This window comes from Varanus komodoensis, unplaced genomic scaffold (genome assembly GCF_004798865.1).
Source record: "Varanus komodoensis strain SLA01 unplaced genomic scaffold, ASM479886v1 scaffold18_3, whole genome shotgun sequence".
Taxonomy (NCBI): Eukaryota; Metazoa; Chordata; class Lepidosauria; order Squamata; family Varanidae; genus Varanus; species Varanus komodoensis.
In genome coordinates, this window is record NW_025335549.1 from 11792400 (window position 1) to 11816434 (window position 24035).

Here is a 24035-nt window from a genome sequence, read left to right on the forward strand (position 1 = left end):
TTTTTCTGCAGTTATAGCGAATTAGAAAATCTCTTGGTCAGATTGGCAAGACATTTATATGCTCAGATCTGGCTACCCTCACTTGGGGTAGCATCTAGAGAGAAGTTTTGTAAAATGTGCTCTATATGAGACTACCTTTGAAATATATTCAGGAGCCCTGGTGCAGATGGCTGGATTGTCGTCTGGGACGAAAATTGGTTTTCTGTTCATTTCTGCACACCATCTAAATGGCTCCAAGCGAACCAGGAGAGGCCGGTGTCACCTACGTCATGGAGCTCTCCATGGTACTGAACTCATCCCCAAACCAAGTTTACCGCTAAGAACCACCATGGATCACTTCCATAAAGCTCCAAAGAAAGATTGCAACGGATGAGGAGTCTGAGTCTTCCTTGGGGTTACCTTAGCTTTGCCATCATATTCTTTTACATGAGCCTGCCTACCAGTTAAGATCGATATCAGAAGCTGAAACAAACCCGGTGTTATGCATAGAGGAGGCGTACACAACTGCGGGGGATACAAAGACCCTATTTCTCCCCTTCAGGGCCACGCATACCACAGGCCTCATGGAATTCCCCCTGTGATTCATGGCAGTGTTTAGAAGTGGGTCATCAGACCACTTTACCATTTGGCAGGAGCAAATAGGTGGGTGTTTCCCCCACTGGAACAGCCGATTTCAGCACTGCTGTGGGTGGGGTGCAGTAGAGGAGAGCAGGGACTATGGATTACCTTCTAGCTCTGGTCAAAGGAAAATATTATGTTGGGGAAAGGTGGAGCACAAGGGGGCAACTGCACCAGCTAAACCTCCTTGCACCCAGAAGCCAGAATGGGTCAGATTGCATGTCCTGACCTTTATATAAGCTTTCTGTCATGCTTCCTGCTTCAAAGCAAGACTATCCATCCTTGCTGGTGAAGGACCTGTTTTCTCTTGCTCTTTTGCTTGCTCTTGCCTTACCTTTAACTTGTCCCCCACCCCCACCCGCATTATGAAGGAATAATGGAGTACCGGATAAACTAGCCCTTACCTGTCCCCTCTCCAAAACTAATCCTCCGTACAGGTAACTAACTTAACACATGCTTTACACTTTATCCTGGCCTTCGCACTCATCCTCTCCCTTTGTGTCATCCATCCTCTCCCTTTACTTGAACTTCTTTTCATTCTTCCAAGCTGGGGTGGGCAATATGTGACCACTGCGCTCCCATGATCCTGCCAAATATTCAGGATCATGGGAGTTGCAGGCCCAAATATCTGGAAGTCCACGAGTTGCCCACCCTTATTTCATGCTATGCTATATCATTGGAAGGGGAGAAGTTTAAAGATGATGTTTAAAATAAACAAACAGACTGCAGAAAGGTGATCTAAGAATTGGAAATAAGGTAGTTAAGTTACACTTGTTTTGATGATGGCGAATTCCTGTTTGTTCTTTTCAGAACCTCATCCACAGTTCTGATATAAAAGGTTACGGAAATGAAATAGTTAGAGAAGCACTATCTCGTCAGCCAAAGAACACAGAAATATGCAGTACATTCTCTCTGGACTTTATGAACGAGTAACCCTTTGAAGTTCTTTCTTCATTATTTCTACAGCAAGATGGTGGAGATGCAGAGGAAAGCACTCAGCCAGCTTTCCTGGCTACAGCCCAAGGCAAGTTCTCCTTCTTTTCCTAAATGAAAATGCTTCAATTGGAGCATCCATTTTTATCATGCACAGTTTCCATTTAACTCCTCAAACACCAGATTGTAGCCAGGCTTAATGCCTGCCTTCAGAGTTGATGTTCCCACCTACATTATTCCTTTTAATGTATGTGTTGCACATGCAACTTGAGCTTTCTTTACAGCAAATCTAATTATTTCAGGTCAAGAATAAAGGACTTCGGTGACAGAGTGTGTCTGGGGAAAATTATCCTCTGCCTTGTAGAGCAGAATGAATTAATTTTAAAGAACAGACCTGACTGAGGTTTCGGATGGCTTCTGTCTGGTTTAGCAAGCTTTCTTTTCCAAGATTAATTGGGATTCATTTTGTGTTAACTCGCGAACAACCCCCCCCACCCCACCAAAAAAACCCCCCACAGCCTATTTGCTTTTTACATCAACCTAATTTAAATTATGCTTTGGTTAGATGGAGCTTTATACCTAGGTGATGGCATAACTGCAGTATGGGAAGAGGCTGGGAAAGAGCCAAGATTCAGGTAGCAGATGGTCAATTAAGCAAGAGAACAAAGTACTTGAGGCCTGCAGTGGGGAAAGGGCAATGTTTTAAAAGAGAGAGAAAGCTAGGTAATGGCCCATCCTGGAGGATTCCAAAATGACAAATGGTAAGGAGAGATCTCTCCCTCTTCCTGCCCCCTATAATGCTAGAATTTGAGGGGCAGTTTATGAACCACATTGGTAGATGATTTTACACATGGCACACTGTGGATTTGGAGGATGCGCACAATAAGAAAACCCAACTGAGGTGGTTTTGTGAAAGAAGTGGATCAGGTGAAAGCACGAAGTCTTGCAAGACCACCAAGGGGAGATGAACAATTACTGTGCTTCATTTGTACCCTGCAAAGAATGAGATAGTAATTGTTTGCTCAGACAACAGAGGGAGGGGAAGGAAACAGAGGGAAATGAAAATAGAAGGTTATTTCAGTTAATGGCACTTTGGGGGTATGGAGTTTTTTCTGTTGAGGGGCACATTCTCTCAGGGTAATTTCTTGTGGTCTGCCTGCAGGATGGGTAGGTCAACTTCCCCTTCCTCTCCTCTGGCACCCTCTTCCTTCTGCTTCTGCCACTCCTTTCTTTGCCTGTTTCCCCCACATCTCTCTGTTTCTGCCTCCTCTTCTCTCCACTTTTTTTCTGGATCTCTCTTCACTCCACCCCCCCTACTTTTCCCACCATTTGGCTTCCTCATCAGTGTTTCTGTGCATGTATGACCAAGACTCTGCCTCTTCTTGCAGGGGCCCAAAAGACAGGAGATCCTTTTATTTTCCCAAGATTTTAAGTCCTAACTGTTGTTTAAATTGGGTTTTATCTGAAGATTGATGATGCTGTAGTACCATCCTGAGACTTTTGTGATAGTATAGTATAAAAAACTATCTATCTATCTATCTATCTATCTATCTATCTATCTATCTATCTATCTATCTGCATGCATAAGTATATATTATAACAACATGATATTTTAAAGTATAATGAAGACCAGAAAGAGAGAGTTCAGAAATAATAGGCAAGAGAGACTGGTCAACTTAAGCATGCATTGGGTCCCGAACTGCAGATCTAGTGAACAACAAATTAGGACAGGAATATTTGAAGAATTCATCCTCTCTGAACCCCAAGAGAAACTGATCTGATCTGCACATTCCAGAAAAATTGGAACTTGGCTCTCCTTCAGATTTTGCAAATCTCTAGATGTTGCTGCACAGTTCTTGGCTCAATAATCATATTGACATGCATTTATAAACAAGTATTTTGATAGGCAATACTTTCAGAACTGTATTTTTCAAGAAAATTCTTTCTCTCTCTTGCGCACACACACATGGAGGGAGGGAGAGAATCTGTATTTATATTTCAAGCAGATTAAAATGAAATGAATTTTCAAGCAGATTAAAATGCAGATTGATATGAAAAGGGGAAAAGTGAGCTTCCCAATGAGCATATGCAAAAATGACACATCGGAAATTATTTGATTTGCAAATGCATCAGTTAAGGCTTCGCTTTCTTTGCCAAAATATTAGAACATGAAAGGAATCAACTATACCAATCAATAAAGTCTGTTTGCACCAATAAGCCAGAATGGATTTTGATCCCTAAAAATGCTACCAGGCCAGGTTTAGCCACCAGAAGAGTCCAAAATGTGGCTTTGCTGGCTGCAACAAAAGATGGGAAATAACTCCATATGATCCACTGTGTGCAGCAAACTGGGAAAAGGTGCCTCTCTGGAATAATAAGCATTGCTAACCTTCTGATTGTGCATGTCTCTAAAGTTAGCAATGCCATCCATCTGTCCTTGCCCCTTACCTGGATTCCCTTGTGGTTCTTCCTAGCTGCAGCTTCCATGTGTGTTTTTTTTTCTTGATGGAGGTAATTCAGTATAAGATTAACTAGCCCTTACCTGTTGCACAATGGTTGTTAGTTCCAGGCACAGTTGAACGATGTTATTTTTCAGCAGTGAATATTCTGTCACGCTGACGAATGGAGACCTATTTAGGAAGAGGAGATTTTAGAAGTTACAAACCTTCTCATGTGCAATTCTTGTAATCAGACTAACATGATAATGAATATGTACTAGTGACTGTGACGGATGAATGCATATATACTGATTTGTTCAATTTTGTGCAGAGTTAATGAAAATATTAACTATTAATAATCAAAATGGGAGGAGGTTTGGTTTTCCTGATGACCCAGTCAACTGGCCATATGGATTTCTGCCTCTTTCAGCATAAATATTGATAGTGGGACTGAAAGCACAGTCGTTGGTAAAAACCAAGTGCCTGAATCATAATTTAAAGGTCTTAAATTTAAAATCCCTAAAATCTTCTAATGAGTAGGCATGGTCACGGAGCATAAGGCAATATGTTGTTTCTCTATATAAGCAAAGGTAGGAATGAACAGAACTAATAATTCCTCTCCATTATGATTTCAAGATTTCAGCATCCAAACAACTTCCACTTAAATTGCAATCAGAAAGATGGACAGCCACATTTTCATTTAAATAATTGTAATCAAAATTACCCATTGAACAATATGCAAAATAAAAAATCACTGACTAAAAATGTCCATTTCCCTTATAGGCTAAAGCATGAAAATACACATTTTTCAAGAATTTGCATGGCAGGGGCATCTGTGCAACTCTGAATTTGCACAAATGCATACAATTTCATTTGTACAATATCCAAGTCTGCCCATGGTGAAAGCCAGCATGCAACCTGCAAAACATAAAGTGACTAGATTTTACAATGCATGTACATCTTAGGACAGAACAGATTGTGTACACCCATTACTTGTATTTAAAAGTGCAGACAACTTTTCAATATACTCATAACAGTGACACTAAAATCACTATCGCATTTTCCTCCAAGTTTTAGCAGTTCAACTTTGCTGGAACGACTTCTGAAAATTCCTCCCAAGAATCTAATTCCCAACAGGTCCCGCCTTTTCAAATTTTAACCTGGAAACCATGTCCAGATTCTATGTATTAATTGAATTAAGATGGATTGCACCAACAACTCTAATTCAAGCACTGCGGCCCTTAATAGGGTATGAATCTCCCATGCTTATCAACTCCAGTCGAGACCAGATATGGCTGTTCCTTAGTCACTTTTCTCTGACATGTGAATTTGAAGAGAAAGATTCAAAATCTGGCAAGGAAGATTAATACCCATCTTCACCTCAAGTTGTGACAAATATAGAGAGGGGAATGCTGGAGAGAGTGAAAGAGAGATAGAAAGAAAGAGGGAGAGGAAAGAGAAAAAAGAGAAGCAGGGAGGAGGAAATACTATAAAGCAGTCTTCCTCAGTTTAGTGCCTCCAGATCTGTTGGCCTCAACTGCCATCAGCCCCAGCCAAAGCTGGGAATTGTAATCTATACACCTGGAAGAGACCAGTTTGGGGAATCTTGGAATAAGGAATACAGGTCTTGTTTCTTTCCAAAAGCCTGACACATGCTCAATTACCTGTCTAGCCAGGCAAGCAGGTTCTTGGCAGCACCAATCAGGTCAACCACAGAGGTAAGGAAGTCATTTGGCAGTCTTCTGGAGGCCCTCCCATCATAATGTCCACTCCTCCTCCTCCCCGTTATGAAGTTCTGAAGGTTCTTGGCAGAGGCATTCAGCTTGTGAGAAAGAGTTCTCAGGTTTTCTGTCTCCAGGCCATAATTCTGCAAGCAAAGAGGAAATGGAGAACATTTAAAAAGTGCTGGGGGAAGGGAGTGGAAAAAAGAAGAACATGGCGCAAACCTTTGATTTCAAGCATCTTTTAAACCTATAAAATAATTCTGCATTTAGATAAGGATATGGCTTCGCAGAACTGACATGTTTTCATTGCCTTTTACAACCACTATTATTTCTTTTAAATATTAATTTCTATTTGTTGCATTGGTGGAACATCTAACTGGCAAATGACCTTGCAGTAGCTTACTGTAATTCACAAACAAATTCCAGGGTGATGCATGATGTTCATTAAGAACAATTAAAATGCAAAGTATTTTTTATCTACAATTAAAACAGAAATAAAAAATACTGCCCTGTGTGGCAACAGATATGGATTTAGATAGCTGCATGCACAGTCCCAAATGCCAGCTCAGCAAACCTGAAAGAATTAGGAGGGGAATGTGGAACTAAGCAGACCAATGAGGAACTGGCTCTCTTAGAGAAAAGATCTGGGAACCACTGCCCAATCTCCTGGGTGAGCACCTGGGGATAATGGAGAAAGTCGTTGAGTTCGCACTTGCAAACCACTACTTGAACTGTCACTGTTATTCTTTTAAATTCACAATCCTCCACAATTAAAAGTGATAGATTTTAAAAAGTGTATATTAGGGACATTAATGTTAAAGGCATTGTATTAGGAAAAAGGTTTGCAGAAAAATAAATAAATAAAGGGCAAATTCAACAGCCTGCCTATAATATTAGGAGCAATGCATGCAAAGATGCCTGTGCGTTTTCATGCAAATTTATTTGCTTCTTTTGAAGAAGCCCCAAATTTAAGATGGGGCAATTCTCAATGTTTGGGAGTAACATGTCACCAATTCTGCATTTAGAATTTGATGGGCAGCAAGAAGAGGAGTACACTGACATGGCAGTGAAATGCAACTGAAGCCTATTCATAGTTGGCTCATTGTGCTTCTTTTTCAGTACCCCATTTTCTCTGTCCCCATGTTAACAAGGAAAGCCTGGCTTTAATCCCATCCACCTTGGGGATATATGACTTCAGCTTGCATTTGGCCCTCTACATCCTTCCAAGACTTCCATTTCACTCCGGTGCCCCTGTCCCAACTGTGGAAGCTGCCTAACTACATCCGAATGTTGACATTCGTATTGTTCCCACCCATGTCATTTTTAATCTGGAACATTACTTTGTTCCGGGGAGGCATTAGAAATCCTGAAAAGTAGGCTGTATGGAGCAGTTGCCATACCTGCAACAATGGCCAAAGGCAGTCTTGATTTCATTAGCCCTCTCCAATATTTGGTTTTGGTGCCATTTGGTATTTCAAGAACATTACACTTTTCAGAGACAAATCTCGAAGCCAGGCATGGAAAGGGCACTGCAGCTGAAGCTGCCTGATGAATTGAAGCCACCCTTCTCCAGCAAAACTCCTGACTGATGAAGCAACATCTTCATTCATCGTTACATAAAGTTCGTGATATTTACAGTGAGTGTTTTAAATAACACCATGAAGCTGGACGGGCCCCCGCAATGCTGAGATAGACACGCACTTCATCTCTTTATGTCAAGAATGTCTCATGTTTGGCTTTTTATGAAAGCTGCACGTAAATACTCCTGAATGACTAGCATTTGGATGTAGCTGGAGGGTTGAATTTGATTTTGAAATAATGTGAGTTAAATAAATTTGACATTGGGGTACACTAGCCATGGAACTGTAGACTTGGAGAAGGGCCCTGAAGAGGTGCCTGTTTACTCCGGCCTTCTCTTTCTGTTTTTTACTTGGTTGGTCTTGCTTGGTTGGTCTTTACCTGCTATTGCATTTTAGGAGTTTAGCAATGTTTTATTGTGGAGGTCTGCTTATGAACAATTGTGGGCTTAAAGTTGCAATGGTTGTTGTTTTTAATGATATGGATGTTACTATTGCAAGCTGCTTTGGGAGGAATCTTGCCCTGAATGGTAGCCTAGAACTGTTTTAAATAAATGAAGATGCTGCTGTTCAGAAGAGTTTCCCTCCCCACTTCAAAAACCTGTCCATATATCTATACGGTTGGGTTGGAACCATTTTGGCAGTGCAGGACAAGCAGACCTATTTGGCCCATTGCTTGCCATAAAGATGGGAGTACAAGCACAAGGGAAAAGGAAATACGCTTAGGAAGTTTTTGAAACCTTTTTGTTTTTGGTTTGACCATCTCTCTCATGCGTGCGTGCAAGCAAGGAGCATATGCACAAAACTCTTTCAGGCCAATTACAGAGCAGCTTTGGGATCTAAGGTGAACTGTTTGCAACATTTGCTTCAGAAACTTAGTGGAAAGGAATATTAAATTCAATAACCCATAGTAAGTACCCCTCTAGAATAACATTCCTGGGTTATTTATCCCTAAAACCAGCACTGGGTATATTTCATAGTCCCTAATATTGATTGGGGATGATCTTAAAAGCAGGGTTTTCAAGAAATCGGGATTAGCTTCTCTTGATTAAATTGGAAAGCTGTTCCAGGGAGGGAGGAGCTGTCTCCTTCTTTTAGGGAGGGTTCTCAGAAAAGATACTTGTCAAAGGTGAGTGGGTGAAAGACGATCCTTTCACTATCACTTAAAATCAGTCTTCAAAAAATGCAAGGAGATCGGCGAACATACGTCTGGGTCATGACAAGCAGTGCTTCTCTACAGAAGCAAAAGATACAATGATAGTAGTGTTAAAATGTGAGCTCTCCGATTATTAAATGAGATGTTAGAAAAAGCCTATTAAGCAGGAAAGTCTGCTTAAGGAATTCCCCGTGTCAGGTGTTATTCATGCCCTGCCAGTCTTGTCACTCCACAGCGGTGGTTTTAATTGGGTAATGATGATAATCACGTACTCCGTGGGCAAGAGACTGAGATCTCTGAGTAAGAGGCAATTGAACCCAACATGACCTAATTTTCACAATGTCTTATCACAGAAACCCACTTCCATATAATTTAACTTATCTTTTTGCAGGGAAAGTGTCTAGCAGAATTACTATAATGTTGACTTGCCAACGTTACTACAGCGCAATTTTTCTCACAGTACTGATTGATAAAGCTCGGTTTATGTTGAGGTGCCGTTGGGGTTGCAATGCTGGCATTCCAAAGAGGACTGGGTGAATCACTGACTATATTAATATAACTTGCTGGCCCTGTTTATTAGGGAATTTAAACCAGTTACACCGAAGAGGAATATTTCCACATTCCTAAGGAGGACGATCTTGTTCACTCTGACCAAAGCTTGCTGGAAGAATTTTAGTTCCTAGAACAACAATCTTACAGTGCAATTCCATCCCAAAAAGCTTGCTGGCTCTGGAACAGTAGGAACTGCATGCCTTTTTTTGTCTAAAGATGCAAGCTCAGTGACTTAATACAGATATACTTGAAAGTTCAGAATATTTGTGTGTGTGTGTTTAACTTCAAGTGAAAAAAGCAAAGGAAGAGTAATTGAGGATGAAAGCCAATGACAATTAGAGGAGTAAAAGCTTGTCCTGCCCCAGGTTAGAAGCTTATGAAAATGAAATAAGTATTTATTTCATGTTTACATGGAATTGTTTACATGGTATTGAAAACAGCAAATTAGGTATTTGGGGAGAGAGTTTCCTAAGCATACGAAATTGGCCCTCCTTAAGGGAGCCCCCTAATTTTACTTGGCGAGGCATGGTATCATGGCTTGTGGATGTCCTAGGTTTCAGTCCTATGTGGGTGCCAATAACCTGGCAAACTTGGTTTTAAGTTTTCAAGTTTTGAAATGACCGATTTGGCCAGATCACACTGATTCCATCTTATCAAGGTCCAAGAGAAAGAAGCCTCCATTTTGCAATCAGTTAGCATCTCTGCTAAAACTGAAGGTCTGGTATTCTGGGTGCTGGTACTGTAATGCAGATGCCCTGGCTGAGGTCTTCTCAAGGCCAAGATCCTCTGCTTAGGAAGTGATACTGAATGGTAAACTGTCCCAGGGTCTGAACAATGAGGCATCTCCTAGCCTCCATCTCAGAGCTGGGATCAGCCATCGCTAGGCAGTTAGCAGGCAAAAGATGAAAGATTTTTCAAGAATCTCCATCCAGGCAAAGGCGGAGGGTCGGAAGGAGATATATTCCATTGGAAAAAGAAATGGGAGGTGTTACTTTTCCAGCAGGGGTGCCATGAGAAAGTCTCTCAGGAAGGAGGAGAGCTTGAGGTAGGCACGAGGGGAGATTCATAGAATCACAGAATAGTAGAGTTGGAAGGGGCCAGAGGGTCATTGCATTATGCTTTGAAGCAATCGACTGTTATATAATACCTTTTCTTTTTAGAAGTAGCTTCCTCCCATTATATCTTTTTTGTGGCTGGGGGAAGGGGGAGGAATATCTTCAGATCAAAGTGCAAAGGGCCCTTCTATCCTTGCATTTCCTTATTAATACATTAAAATATTCACTGGGAAGCATTGGTTATATTAAGAAGCATCCTTTTTACAAAAAGGCTTCAAAGGAACCAAGGAAGGGCTGGAATGTCCAGGTTTCTTTAATGCCAAGCTTGTGTGGAATGAAGGGGAAGCCGGTTGAAAGAGGCTTTGTATCAAGTATTAGCCTGGGAGGGTGGGCATCCCTGAGCATAAAGTTGTCCAAAATTCAGGGCTATTTTAAATTATGCAAAGCTGGCATTGCCTCAAGGCAGCACTGAAGCAGCTGCACCTATATAGGATGCAGAGATAACGTGGGCACATCCGCTTTCTCCATGAATGTTCCTTTGCCTCAAGATCTAAGACCCAAGGTCACCTAACAATCTTCGTCAGCAAAACACCATCTGGAACCAACAGCTGAATCTACAAGTAGTCAGCAGAAAGGCATTCTTGGAGGACATTCATCATGAAGGGCCAAATTATCTGTTTTGGTTTTAATTTATGTCTTATTTTTCCAAGTTTGTCCCAAACATAAAGAAATTTCCAGTCTTAAGATTGGTTCATCTTGCACTTTTGAGAAGTCTTTTTTAGCTTCTTAAGAAAATCCACATGCATATTTGTGCCGATTTCCAACATACGCGTCTTTGTAAGCACTATTACCTAATAGAACCATTTTTGCAAGCCATTTCCCTAATGCAACACATTTTGTATGCAAATTTTTGTGTGCATATTTTGTAATGGAGAACTTCAAAATCTGGAGAGATGCAAATGTTGAAGGATAAGTCAGTTCTAGGTCACATCCTCACTGTGCTGAAAGATTGGCACCGTCTGACTACTAGAATGGTCAAGAATTGCCATGGAAAGCCCTAAATAACTTAGGATCAGGATACCTAGCAGATGGCCCTTCTTATAACCAACTGTCCATTAAGTTCACCAGAGGATGCTCTGCTAGCCATGCCAAGATTTCTGGACCACCACCATGGACTACTTCAAGCGGTGGGCTTTTTTGGTTGGGTTGCCCACCCTGTGCAACACCAGCCCCCCGCAGTACCTTTGTGGAGGCAGAAAATGTGGTATCTTTCAAACAACTCCTGAAAACACACCTGTTCACACTTTCCCCGGCCCATACACAAACCATGCTTTTTGCCTTTACTACTTCTTCACTGCTGCATATTCGTAATATAATTTTAATTATATTGTGTTGCTTTTTAAATTGCATTTTAAATGTGATTTGAATTATAAGTTTAATATATGTATTAAAACTGCTTAGGGTCTTTTAAAAAATATTTAGCAGAGAATAAGTAATAGGAACCAAGTGAATTGAACCAACCCTCTTCAGAGCAACCCTGAAATGGACACAACACAAGCAGGATTCTCCAAAAGTATTCACAAATTGTTGCATTTAAACAAAGTGCACATTTTTATCAAATAAAGTTTACGACTGCACAAAACAGAGCTATTTTGTTCTTTGGTTTATGGAAGAAGCTCTAGAATTTTGATCATGTTTGATTTATGTCATTTCCCTGTTCACTCAAAATTGAGCAGAAATCTCAAATGACTGTGGTAAAAAAAGAAGAATATCAGGCCGATGTTTGAAAAATCCGGCTGAATGCAATCGGGACTTGTTTGCTCAACCCCACGGATATTCCCAGAAGTGGGATGGCAGGGTAGGCAGTAAAGATGCAGAAGCTTTTGTTCTTAATTTTTTAATTGCCCATCAGCCTAGCACGAACCTGAACATACAAACTGATTACTGCCTAGGAAGGCCTCGGCCATTACAGGCAGCCTATAAATATATGTAAATAAAAAATACCTTTTATCATAATAGACCAATTATAATAGCTATGTATTGTTTTATCATTATTTATTAATGTACAGTTGATCTTACTGCACTTTATTGTAAACCACCCAGAGAGCCCTCTGGGCTATGGGTGTCTATAAAGGTTTCAAATAAATAAATATCCATTTTTTTCATGCATTCATCTAGTTACAGTTGTGCACAAGTGCACTGCAATTTTTTTGGAATGGCCACTGGTGTTCTGCATTTACTCAGTAACAACATGAAGGCAACACTATCTATGTAGGTCAATGCTGCCCACATTAAAAGTAAATTGTTTTTGTTTTAGTTGCTAAATGGATAGCTCACAGCAGGTGAACGTCTTAGGCTGACGTTTCCCAGATCCGACATCCTAGGGGCTTCCCTCTCCATAAATTCCATTCTGGATGTTCAGCTTTTGTCTCTAGATACCTTTGCTCTATAGCATCCCTTTCTGTTCTAATACCGTACTGTCGACATGGCAGGTGAAGTAGGAAAATGGACTATGGAGAAAAGAAGGCAACTACCAAAAATGACGAATGAGCAACTAACAAAATAAGGAGAAAGGGGAAGAAGGAATGCAAAAGAATGGAATACTAGCGGGTGCTTTATTCACTTTCCACTTTTCCAAGCAGGGAAGATTTCCAAGAGCAGCCATGCAGGGTTTGATTTACGTCGGAGTGCTGGTGAATTGTGACAGTTTTAGTGTTAATATAAGCAGGTAGACAAGCCAGAGAAACAACTCTTGAAGATAGTGGATAATAATTCGAGGTAAGCTAAGTGCTCGGCCATCTTAACTCTATAACCGATGCAGCTCATGGTTGCTGTGCGCCATCGGGTTCAAGTTTCATTTGTCACAACCAAACACCATGAAGGGCTACAACCAGACTTTGTTTTCCCAGTCCCATCTGTAGAATCTGGGGCACACTGCCCTCTCCAACAGCAGCAGAGCTGATTTTAGTGGCTGCCTTTTAGTGGCCACCATTTGATTCCCTGTTTTTCCACACCTGAGAAATGCCATAATTGGGCCTCTGTTTTATGTTTTCAGAATGCTCCCAACAGCCAGTAAAATCATTTCAGCAGCCATTGCCACCACAGGCACTTGCAAAGAATGAACAAAAGATAAAAGAAAAGGGCAGCTAAATGACAGAATGAACGAGACTCGTCCAATCTTCCACACCTGCCAAAACTCACTAAACACTGGCAACCGCCACTGACACGCATTCCTCGGCTGGTTCTGTTTGCTGCATGCCCCTCTTTTAAAGGCAAGAGGATCCAGAGGTACTGTGCTTAGTATTTGCCTTTTCCTGGATCTCACTGAAGAGGTTGAAACGATATTCTCTGCCAACTGAAAGTAAAATATCAAGGTGTGCCTTTGCAGCTGAAGTTTGGAGTTGCATAGAGAGTCGTGATTGGTCCGAGTGATCATTTTTCCTATTGCAACCTAAGACTGGGGACGTTGGACTATGAAAAAGCAAGACAAGAGGGAAATTGACTCATTTGAACTGTGGTGTTGGCGGAGGCTCCTCTGAATCCGTGGATACTTGTGAGCTCATGAACAAGCAGGTGCTGGAGCATATTAAACCGGACGTGTCCCTGGTCAGCAAGATAACAAGGCTGAGACTCGCTTATTTTGGCCACATCATGTGATCAGACTCATTGGAAACAGATATAATGCTTGGACTGCTAAGCGGCAAGAGAAAACCAGGTTGCCAAAGAGCGAGGTGATTAGACTCCATCCAAAATGATGTGGGCCAGAGCATAGTTCAGCTGAAAGAGGTGACATGTGTTCAGAAAGTGTGACGAGATTTGGCCCCTGGGATCTCTTATAGTCGGACACAACTGAACAGCTGAACAACAACAGAGAGACGTGATATCTTGCATCACCAGATTATGTCCCCCTTTTCTGATTGGCTGTTGTCCGGCAGCACTGCATCAACTGTGTATATCTTTGAAAGGTGCTCATTCTCTCTTTTTAAAGTGTATTTTTCATAGGCACACATTTTTACATGCAGCTTTCAAAATGCATGATCTTCTTGGTCTGTGGATCACATTGCAAGCTTGGAAATGCAGAGTGTTCCAGTTTTGACTGCAGATTGTATCTGAGCCCATTTTCAGGAGAAGGTTAATCCAGATAAAAATGAAAGAAATCCTTCATACATCCCTGGCTCAACCGGATATGTCCCTTATTTACTTAATATGCTCCATTTCTGTTTGACACAAAGACATCTGTGGGCGGCACCTTTCCTGGGCGGCAAACCAGGAATATTTGAGAATATTAGAGAGAATAAGTGGACCAGTAGAGTGAATGATGAGGACAAAGGAGAGGTAAACTCCAACCAGTTTAACTGCAAGGCAGGTTACACTTTCCCCATCCTTGAATTAGAAGATGGTTCCTAATATGCAATATGAGCCCTTTAAAAATAAGTAAGTCCCCATGCTGTTCTTTCAACATCTCACTCCTAACAGTGCAAAAGGAAGAGATTAAAAATGGCTAGGAAAAATAAAGAATAGCCCACACACGTACTATAGCAATGAACAGTGTATGAGTCAGAGCACATCTGGCAATATGGACTCAGTAAATTAATTTGGCCATGCACCAATGGACAGTAATCAAGTTTTGTGTCGGCCAATAAATGGCAGTGTAACGAAGTACCAAAGCTCGCATTAAGTTTAATCATGCTGAAGTTCTGCTGGCTTCAGAATGTGGCAGTGTGGTCTTGAACAAAATGGGTTGCAAAACGTCTGCAAATGTAACAGTTTTTACACAAACACACACACTTATTCTAACAGTGCTGTCTGATATCTACTCAGAGGTAAGTAATATTGAGGTGCTATATATTTGCAGGAGAAATTCCATTTCAGAGAAGCTCTTGGAGGCTGAATCCTGGTGGTGAGTGGGGCCAAATACTCCGGCTATTGGAACGTAAAGCCCTTAATGCCTGTAACTCAGCCTTTTCAACCTTCTAGAATGGCAAAAGATCACACAAAATCTAGGCAAGCTCACAAAGATTGGTGATTGGAGGAAAGGGGATGGTGACTGTCAGGGAAGGGGGAAGACGAATTTGAGTTGGATGCCAAGAATTGGATTCATATCTAGGAAGTGGCGAGATCTGCATCCCAGGCCTGGAGTATACGATTGCAGACTTGAGACTGTACACATTTCTGCATGATTTAGTAGTAGGTACACCCCCTCTTCTTTCTGATCCACTGCCCGGGGGGAGGCAGGGAAGTAGTTGAGCACGCAGGTTCGAGCAATGTTGAAATGCCAGGCAGTGGGGTTTGGGCACATAACATATGCAACTGTGTTTCACCTCTTTGATTCATTCTAACTAAGTATTTTTCTTTCTTTTTATTTATTCATTTATTTATTTATTAAAACATTTTTAAGGTGGACAGACTGGTTCAGTCTTTCCTTCCCAGCCAAACCATTTTAACCTTCCGGTAGGCTCAATGATTTATATCTATCTATCTACCTACCTACCTACCTGTCACTAAGGCAGTGGGGGTGTGAGCTTGGGTGAACTCTGAGAGATGGTGGAGGACAGGAATGCCTGGAGGAATGTTGTCCATGGGGTCGGGATGGCTTGGGCAATATGGTGGCCCACAAAGCCACACACAGCCCTCATTGATCTTATTTTTTAAAAAATAAGCACACAAGGTAGTACCTGTAGATGCTCAAAGGACCAAATTTAGCTTCCTTTTGTTTTGCAGGTGCTACAGAAATGGCTGCCAAAAATATGGAACACCCATCTTCTGAGGTCAGGCAGACCCAACATTGCTTTGTTTTCCGCACCTCCTAAAAATATTTTTATTCAGGAAGACTTCCTTAACTGACCAGCCATGGTTTCATTGATATGGTTCAACTGATCTTGGTTTTAAGTACTTAACTTTATTCTTTTATTTGCTTTATTTTTTATGGCTCAGTGCTCCAAGATCTCCTTACTGGAATACTGAGTGGTAGAGAAATCTTGCAATTAAGTAGAGCTCAGAATCAAGGTGACTTGACCACTAGATGCTACATAGCACTGAGGAATCGTTTGCCATGAAATGTGGCCATACAGACCAACATCCAGAAGAACTATATCTCTTTAGCACTTACAGTAGAAAAATTCACCTGGAATATGTTTTACAGTTAGGTTGCCTTCATAGCAGGAGTGAAAGGCCCAAATGGTGTAGAAAGAACTGAACTTTGGTAAAAATGAGACATCTAACTCAGTAAATTCATCCCCACCCATTTCTGACCGGACTGTTAAGTCCCTTTGAGTAGTGAACACTCTTTCTCCATCTCTCTTGTTGCATTCTCCCAGCATTTGCTCCATGGGCACGTCTTGTTTAAGGCATCTAGGTTTCGTGTTGTTAATGCTATGGCACTGACAGGCAGCCTCTTGCAATATTATAGATCAAAAATATCACAGCAAAGCACAAACACTATCCCAAACTTTCATCATCCATTGTATATATTCTTTTTCAGCCTGCAAAAACAAAAGCAACGTAAAACACAGATCCTCAGGACAAAGGGAAATATTCCCCTTTCACAAAGGAAAAAGACCTCTCTAGAGGACATAAAGATTTGTCTTTCCACATATGTATAAGTAATTACCAAGCTGTTCCATTACAAGCATCTTATGGACTGAAAGCTACATTACAAAGGAAGCACTTTACAGTTATGAAGAACAATTATCTTGACTCTAAAAATAAATTAAAGAAAACAGAGGAGGGGGAATACTGGGATATCAGACATGCAGTATGCCTCTTGCAACTGTCACTTCCAAGGTACCTTTCAGTGTCTCCAAGAAAGAAAATCCATTTCCCTCTCTTTAAGCACTTATTTATGAAAATGAGAGTTTCAGTCTTAGATTAGGCAAATGCAATCTAAGCAAGTAAGCAAACAAAAACAGGCCTTTAATGTTACAGGCAGAGACTCTTCTCATCAGCCACTACCTGGAAACTTTTACCTATGGAGACGTCAGGAATTAAACACAGAATGTACACCAAGCACATATGCCAAACATGTGCTCTGTCTTGAGCTGTGGTCCCTTTTTATGATATCCTACTCTCAATATTAATTATAATGCCAGTCTATACTTACGGAACAACAACAGCAGCAGCAACAACAACGACGTTATGTCCTTGATGTGCACCGTGTACAAGCACAGTGGACCGGTCCCTGCAGTGATGTGACATGTTGCTTACATCTTGGCCTGTATTGTATGGCTAAAAATGGCCAGACCCTGTCAATGCATTTTCCTTCACTTCACTATTTAGTGAAGCTGGGATCTAGTTCATTGTATGGTTTGATGTAGGTTAGTGGTCCCTGCAATGCTAATTGTAAAGTCAGAGTTGGCAAACACATCTCTCGCCTTTACTCGGAGCAAGCTACAAGGGCAGAGTCATCTGGAAGGAGCAATTCTTTGCTAATTACTGCCAATTGCTCTTTTGGCTCATAAATACACATACAGAGCAGGAAGGAGATTATGGGGTTTACCTGAGCAGAATTCGCAGCTTTAGTCCAATGGCAATTCATAATTTTAGTGCAGCCTCATAGAAATGCCATCAACACGCTATGGGTTGATGGCTTGGCTTGGTCCACCAGGTACTGGCCCAATCTGTTGGATTTGGACTTCCCCCATCAGATTCCCTGCACATCTGGAGCCTTCAAGATTTTTAATACTGATGTGGAGGAAGTGGAAATACTTATCTAATTGGCAGATGACGCAGAATTGCACAGAGGAGCTTAGGTGACAGAAACATTTAAAGTGACCCTCAGAGGTTAGAAGAGTGGGTAGGAAATAACAAAATGACTGAGCAAATGAGACCAAGTATGACATTGTTCATTTAGGAAAAGGAAATTAAATGCACAGGTATAAAGTGAGGGATCACTGGCTTGGCAATAGTGTGTATCATGAATTTTGGCATTGTAGTATATTGCAAGCTGAATATGAGTCAGCAGTGTGATGTGGCTGCAAAAAAAGACAAATTAGGTTGTATCAACAGAAGTCTCATTTCAAACCATGGAAAGTGATAGAACTCTGTAGTTTCTGCTGGCCAGACTTCACCTCAAATACTGTTTCCAGTTGGGACACCGGATTCAAAGAAGGATGTGCATAAAAGGGGATGAGTCCAGAGAAGGAGGCAAGGATGATCAGGAACTAGAAACTAAGCCCTGTATGAAAAGATTGAAGGAACTGGACATGTTTAGTCTTAAGAAGAGAAGTTTGAAGGAAATGTGATAGAATTTTGCAATGACCTAAAGGATCGCCACATAGAAAAGTGCCACAGCCTCTTCTTGGTCATGTAAGATGTCTGAACATGAAACAACAGGGATAAGCTATAGACAGATTTTGGTTGAACATCAAGGGAAGCTCGGACCTGCTAGACCATGGAGACAATGGCCAGGGGGATGGGTGGCTCTCTCTGAAGACCATCTTGAAGGTCCAATATCTCCAAAATTCAAGGGGAAATTCAAATAAGGGGAATTTTGCACGCATCCCTAACTCTGTGCTTGACTACTTTGGATTGAAAGATGCAAAAGATCCACACGGAAGGCCATCGAAGAAAATGAGTCCCACTTACCAAAGCACAAAGCAGATCCACTGCTTCCAGGATGAGTTCTTGGTGGCCAATTCGAGTGACGCCCAACTCTTCAAGCTCCTGGTGAGTGATGTGCAGGAGCTGCTCTCCGCTGATTTTCTCTCTCTCGAAATTTTTAATGTATTGCTGCAGGCAGTCATCGAGGCCTAGGTTAAAACAGCATCAAGGGAGGTGCGTGGTTAGAAATTAAATGAAAGAATATCACTTGGCTGGTTCACTGCAACTTCTGTTCACTCTGGAATGAGAATATTTTCATCTTGATGACATATAAAAGGGCACTTTCAGAAAAGAAAACAGTAAGGGGTAACAGCATTTAATCCTGTGTGCCACAGTAGGAATCTTTTTATATCCATTTTTATATTGGGAAAACTGCCATTTTCAAAGGCAGCTAAGGAATGCATTAAATAATAGAGTAGTTAAATTGTATGGCACCCATCGGAAATTTAGCTTCTATCCCAAATCTAAGGGCAATGAAAAGCCATTTGTTCAGCTTTTGCAAAGGGTGATGAGTTTCACATGAGCAACAGACATGCTGTATTCACAGCCAGCTCTGGTATCCTCGTGCATGAGCATGCCATGAAATGCACATATATGCAACTGCCACATGTCTGTCACTCCACATGCTCTATGGAGCAGCACCGATCCAGCGTGCCTTCCCGATCGGCTCTTACTATTCCCTTCGACTGTGAAAATAAGTAGAGGTGTGAAGAGAGAGGAGGAAAGCGCTTACTGCGGGTTCCTCCTTACCCCACTCCCCTGCACACCAGGCTCCAGGCTACAGTTACGCCATTTTCTATGGGCAGTCTTGTAGAGGGACAATCTGCCATTGAAAGCATCCATATGTGCCAATATCCTTGTGCATGACTAGGGACCACCCCTGTTTTCAGAACCAGGTTCCTGCTTTTGCTTTTAGGGGACATCTACTTAGGATGCAGTCCAGGGCTCTCTGCACGTAAGCCTCTGAACTGTCACCCCTGGCCCCAGGGTTCACTGATGGCACATTTTCCACTGGTCAGAGATGGAGCAGCAAGCCAGGAGAAGACCTACTACCTCTCAAAGCCAGCATTGCTTCTAATCCCATGCCATCAGATAAAAGTAACATTTTTATCTAGATCAGGGTCAGGAGTGTGTCATCCAGATATTGTTTCCCATCAGCTCTTATCAGCATAGCCAATACTGAAGGAGGACAGGAATTGCAGTACAACAGGAATAAAACCATGCACCCTTGTCTAGATGCTGGAACCATTTTTTCGGGACAATAAGTAAGGACAGTATTTTTCCCGTGTTCTTGAAACTGCAAATACTGAAACTAATGCACCAACCTGCAATGCTAGCATGAAAAGTCACTGTCCCTGCACACTGCTCTTTCAGAAAACATTGTGACAAATGGTAATGTCACCAAGGAGAGAACAACAAGTGAGAAGAGAAAAGGAGATAAAAAGACCATGTCGGTTGTTAAAAAAATCAAAAGCAATTTTCCCCAAGTTCCTGTCCAAGTGTCTTGCTCCAGAATTCAGCAAATAAGTGTGTCATGCTCAGATAAAGACATTATGTTGAGCTAGGTTGATCTAAATATATTTCAGATGCCAGGTGCATCTATTTTGGAAAAGCAAAATTGGTAGATTTTATGACTCAGACTGCTCTTTTTAGATCCCTGGGGTATGGCTGTTTGGAAGACAATTACTTAGTGGTTAAACAAATATGGCAGTTGTCAGTGGAAGGAACAGAAAAAGTCACTGATGGAAAACCTGGTTGTCTTCTAGTGTGACAGCATACAGCCTATACAACAGAAAGCGTGGCCAGCTAAGACCATTGTGGCGATGAACACTGCCACCCATATTTTCAGTGAGTTCCGTGTCTTGCGCCTCCCACTGTTGGTTGCCAGACATCACACAATTGAAAAGGAACAAAAAACATCTTCTCCATGGTGCTTTCACCCAGACTGCTATCAGTGCACAGGGGCCTGCCAACTTGGAGGCTAAATGAATGAGCGGGGGCTGAAGAATCACAGTGAATGCTTTCTCCAGACAGCCCTTTTCTCTAGCTAGACCTTGTAGCTGGGACTTCTGACCTCCAGGACAATGTTGGGAAGGCACAGCATTTCATACAAAAATGTGGCTACTGGGGAACTAAAATGCAAATACAATATTAGGAAGATTGTTTACAGAAAGGGTGTATATAATGAAAATGTGTAAAATAAGGCATGCCTTAGAATAAATGTTTACACAAATGTTTGAGCTTTCATATGAACTTCACAACAAATTCTCCAAATTTGGATCAAACTTAAGTCTGGAAAAATTCCTGACACACACACACACACACACACTGCTGACTGGAAAAATGAGACTTTGAGACAAACCAAAATAGACAGACTCAGCCATCAAGCTGTACTGTGAGCAGAAACATATTTATGCAAGAGTGTCTCAGTATGACATGCTGAAAGAAACCTTGCCTTCTTTTCCTGGGTGCAATATGGGGCTGTAGCAAAGAGGAAGGCGAGGAAGCAGCCTAAGCTCCAGTAATGTATCTTGCTAACACTTCCATTTTTTTTTTTAACTTGAAAGAGAAATGCATTCACTTGGCTGAAGTCCTACACTCTGGTCCAGAAATCCAGATGTGTTCGCTTAATTGCTTGGCAATCAACGCAGGGGAAAAACTGATAATTATGTCCCTGTCTCCTGATAAAGCAGAGTTCTCAAGCAGGCCTACCCTTCTCACATTCCCATTCACATCTCTTACTGCGGCAAATTATAGGAAGGCTCGGAGACGGAGCTGCAGAACCAGGGACATGGTAAGGGATACTGGAAGCTGGAAATGGGAAGGTCCAGTCACACTCAGCTGCACTCTGAACCTTAAAGGAGCTGACCCTTGTGCTGAATTAAGTTTGGCCCAGGCTTAGCACTAGAGATATCTCCTTCAAAGTTCCTACTATGGCCCAGAGTGAATATGCTGCACCATGAAAATTGGAGGCACCAGCCTCCATTGGCAATAGGGGTGGAAGCGCACTTTCTGTGTCCCTTACAGATATTGCACTAAGTAATATCTGAGCTGGGCATTCCATTCCCCCATTTTATTTCTGTTTGTGGCTGAGATACTTAAAAGATCACCATTTCCCACATGAATCCATCCATAAAACAACATTGTCACTTCTGTGTGTTTCACCCCCGGAGTGGCTGGAAACACCAATGCTTAGACCAACATATTTGTTCAGTTTCAGCAGCTTGTTAAAACATCTGCATTCCTTGTGGTTTTTCAGGGATCTTTCCCCGCTATAAATGTATTAGCTCCACACTCTGATTTTAAGTTTCTTTCTGTCTCTCAGTCCTGCTGTGATGATGTTTAAACATTTTCACATTATTTTAAATATTAATTACATGCTACCCGGGGGCAGGGAAAGGCTATTTAGGCTCAAAGTGAACTTATAAATAAATGAAACCTAACACATTTGGGCTTCAGAATTTTGAGGAAGAATGTGGAGTGGAATCTCTAAAGAAGGAAAGGAGACTTTATGGCCCTTCAGAAATTGTTAGCCTAGAATTCCCAGCAGCCTTAGCTTCTGCCTAGGGTTGCTCTCCCTTGCTCCAAAGCAAACACAGCATCACTGTTGCTGAAAGTGTTCCTCTTATCTACCCAGATTTTATATTTGTGGTTAATTCAATGCTCTCCCATGATCTGAAAACCTATAAAATTCATAGAGCATCAGTGCAAGTGGAAGACAATCATTTTTCTTAACTGGCAAATTAAATCTGAAACTGAGGATTCACATTACCCCAGGATCTCACACCAACTTTCCCTAATAAGGGAACCATGATCTAAATATATTAATACTGTGCTAGGTTGACAAATGTTCTGATTCAGTATAAAGGCAGCTTTTTATGTTCCTACTTCATCATTACCTGCTGTCTCATTATTTTTTTCAGCAAGGGAAAATGGAAATACATATTCCGAAAGGGTATATGCAGAGCTAGAATTCAAACTTCAGCAGTTTCTCAAAAGGAGAGAGAGAAGGAAATATCACATCTTTTTGTGCTCTGAGAAGAATTCCTCCACAGTCTCAGAATTCATTAACAACTAATGGAACTTTGTGCAAAATGCACCAAAAAGTTGAACACGGAACATTGCAGCCCCAGAGGATACTAGTGTGAAAGGCTGACTGTGTTAAAATGGAAGATACTGATGTAAAATACGATCAGACAGTCGTTATCATCATGCAGGCTTTCAAATGGAGTCAGGTGTGCGAAATGTGTTTTATAACTACTCCTAAAAGGCTAGCTTTCAAAAAACCTACTGACCTTTTCCAATAGTGCACATCAGCCAGTCTTTCTTTCATGCTTTTTTTTATCATTCTCCAAATCTGGCTATGCTGGCTAGAAAGTTTTTTTTAAATAACAACTAAAGCCTTGTTCCTTTCAAAATGGGAAGAAAAAGTTACAGAATCAGCCATATTCCATTTATTGATATGCTACTATGACCAGGGAGTCTCTTTCTCTTCTCACATCCATTCAGTTATTCTCTGTCTATTAAAAGCAAACAGAGAAGCTCTCAAAAAATCCTTGTACAGTTTGTAAAACCCAACCAAACCCCAGTTTTCAAGAGGCTTTTTAAAGCGTGCACACAGAATGTAGCAAGCTGCAATCCAGACATATGGTGTTGCTATGCAGTCCAATTGAAATCAGTGGAACACAACACATGCTTACGTTTTCACACTGATTTCAATGGGATCAAACTTCTGTTTGGATCAAATGAGACCCCTGGGGACCAGTCAGCAGGGTCCCAACACCTGCTGACAGCTCCTCTGAAGTCAGAGAGAAAGGGACTCTCAGGGAACAAGGGAGTCATTCTGAGGAAGAGGAAAATGATCCTTTAGAAGTGACCTGTTCCTTGGAAGGTATTCTCTTGAACTGAGGATATTCCTCCGGGAAGTGGAGGGAAATTCTCAACCTTACGAACAGACACTCAGTAAATCTCTTGGTCCAGAAGGTAGCCATTCCAGAGTTCTCAAAGAATTCAAACTTGAAATTGCTTGCCTTCTTACCGAAATATTTAATATGCCCCTAAAACCAGCCTTTGTACCAGAGGATTGGAGAATGGCCTATGTGACACCATTTTTTAAAAAAAGGATTGAGGGGCAATCCAGGGAATGACAGGTCAGTTTTCCCTACATCTGTACGGCTTGAAAGTGTGATTGAAGAAAGAATTTGGGGGAAGGCACCATTGAAAAGGCTCTTTATGCTACCAGCCTCCCTTGGAGTGAGTATCAGGGGCAGAACCCAAACCTTGGTTACAATTCCAGGTAGACTGTGCTTCATCCTGTCCCAAATCATGCAGGGCTGTGTAGGTTAAAACCAGCACCCTAAGTTGGACCAGATGGACCAGAACTT

General features: G+C 41.5%; 1 protein-coding gene across 1 annotated transcript in view; it reads right to left on the bottom strand.

Moving 5' to 3' along the window:
• LOC123021920 (connector enhancer of kinase suppressor of ras 2-like) overlaps positions 1-19494 on the bottom strand; it is a 136980-nt gene extending 117486 nt beyond the window's left edge. The window contains exons 1-4 of the mRNA XM_044427176.1: positions 19440-19494; positions 18637-18800; positions 5654-5856; positions 4094-4181 (exon numbers count right to left, since the gene is read on the bottom strand). Of these exons, the coding sequence (XP_044283111.1) occupies positions 4094-4181; positions 5654-5856; positions 18637-18800; positions 19440-19494 (510 nt within the window). The remainder of the gene's footprint in view (positions 1-4093; positions 4182-5653; positions 5857-18636; positions 18801-19439) is intronic.
• Between the last annotated feature and the right edge of the window lie 4541 nt (positions 19495-24035).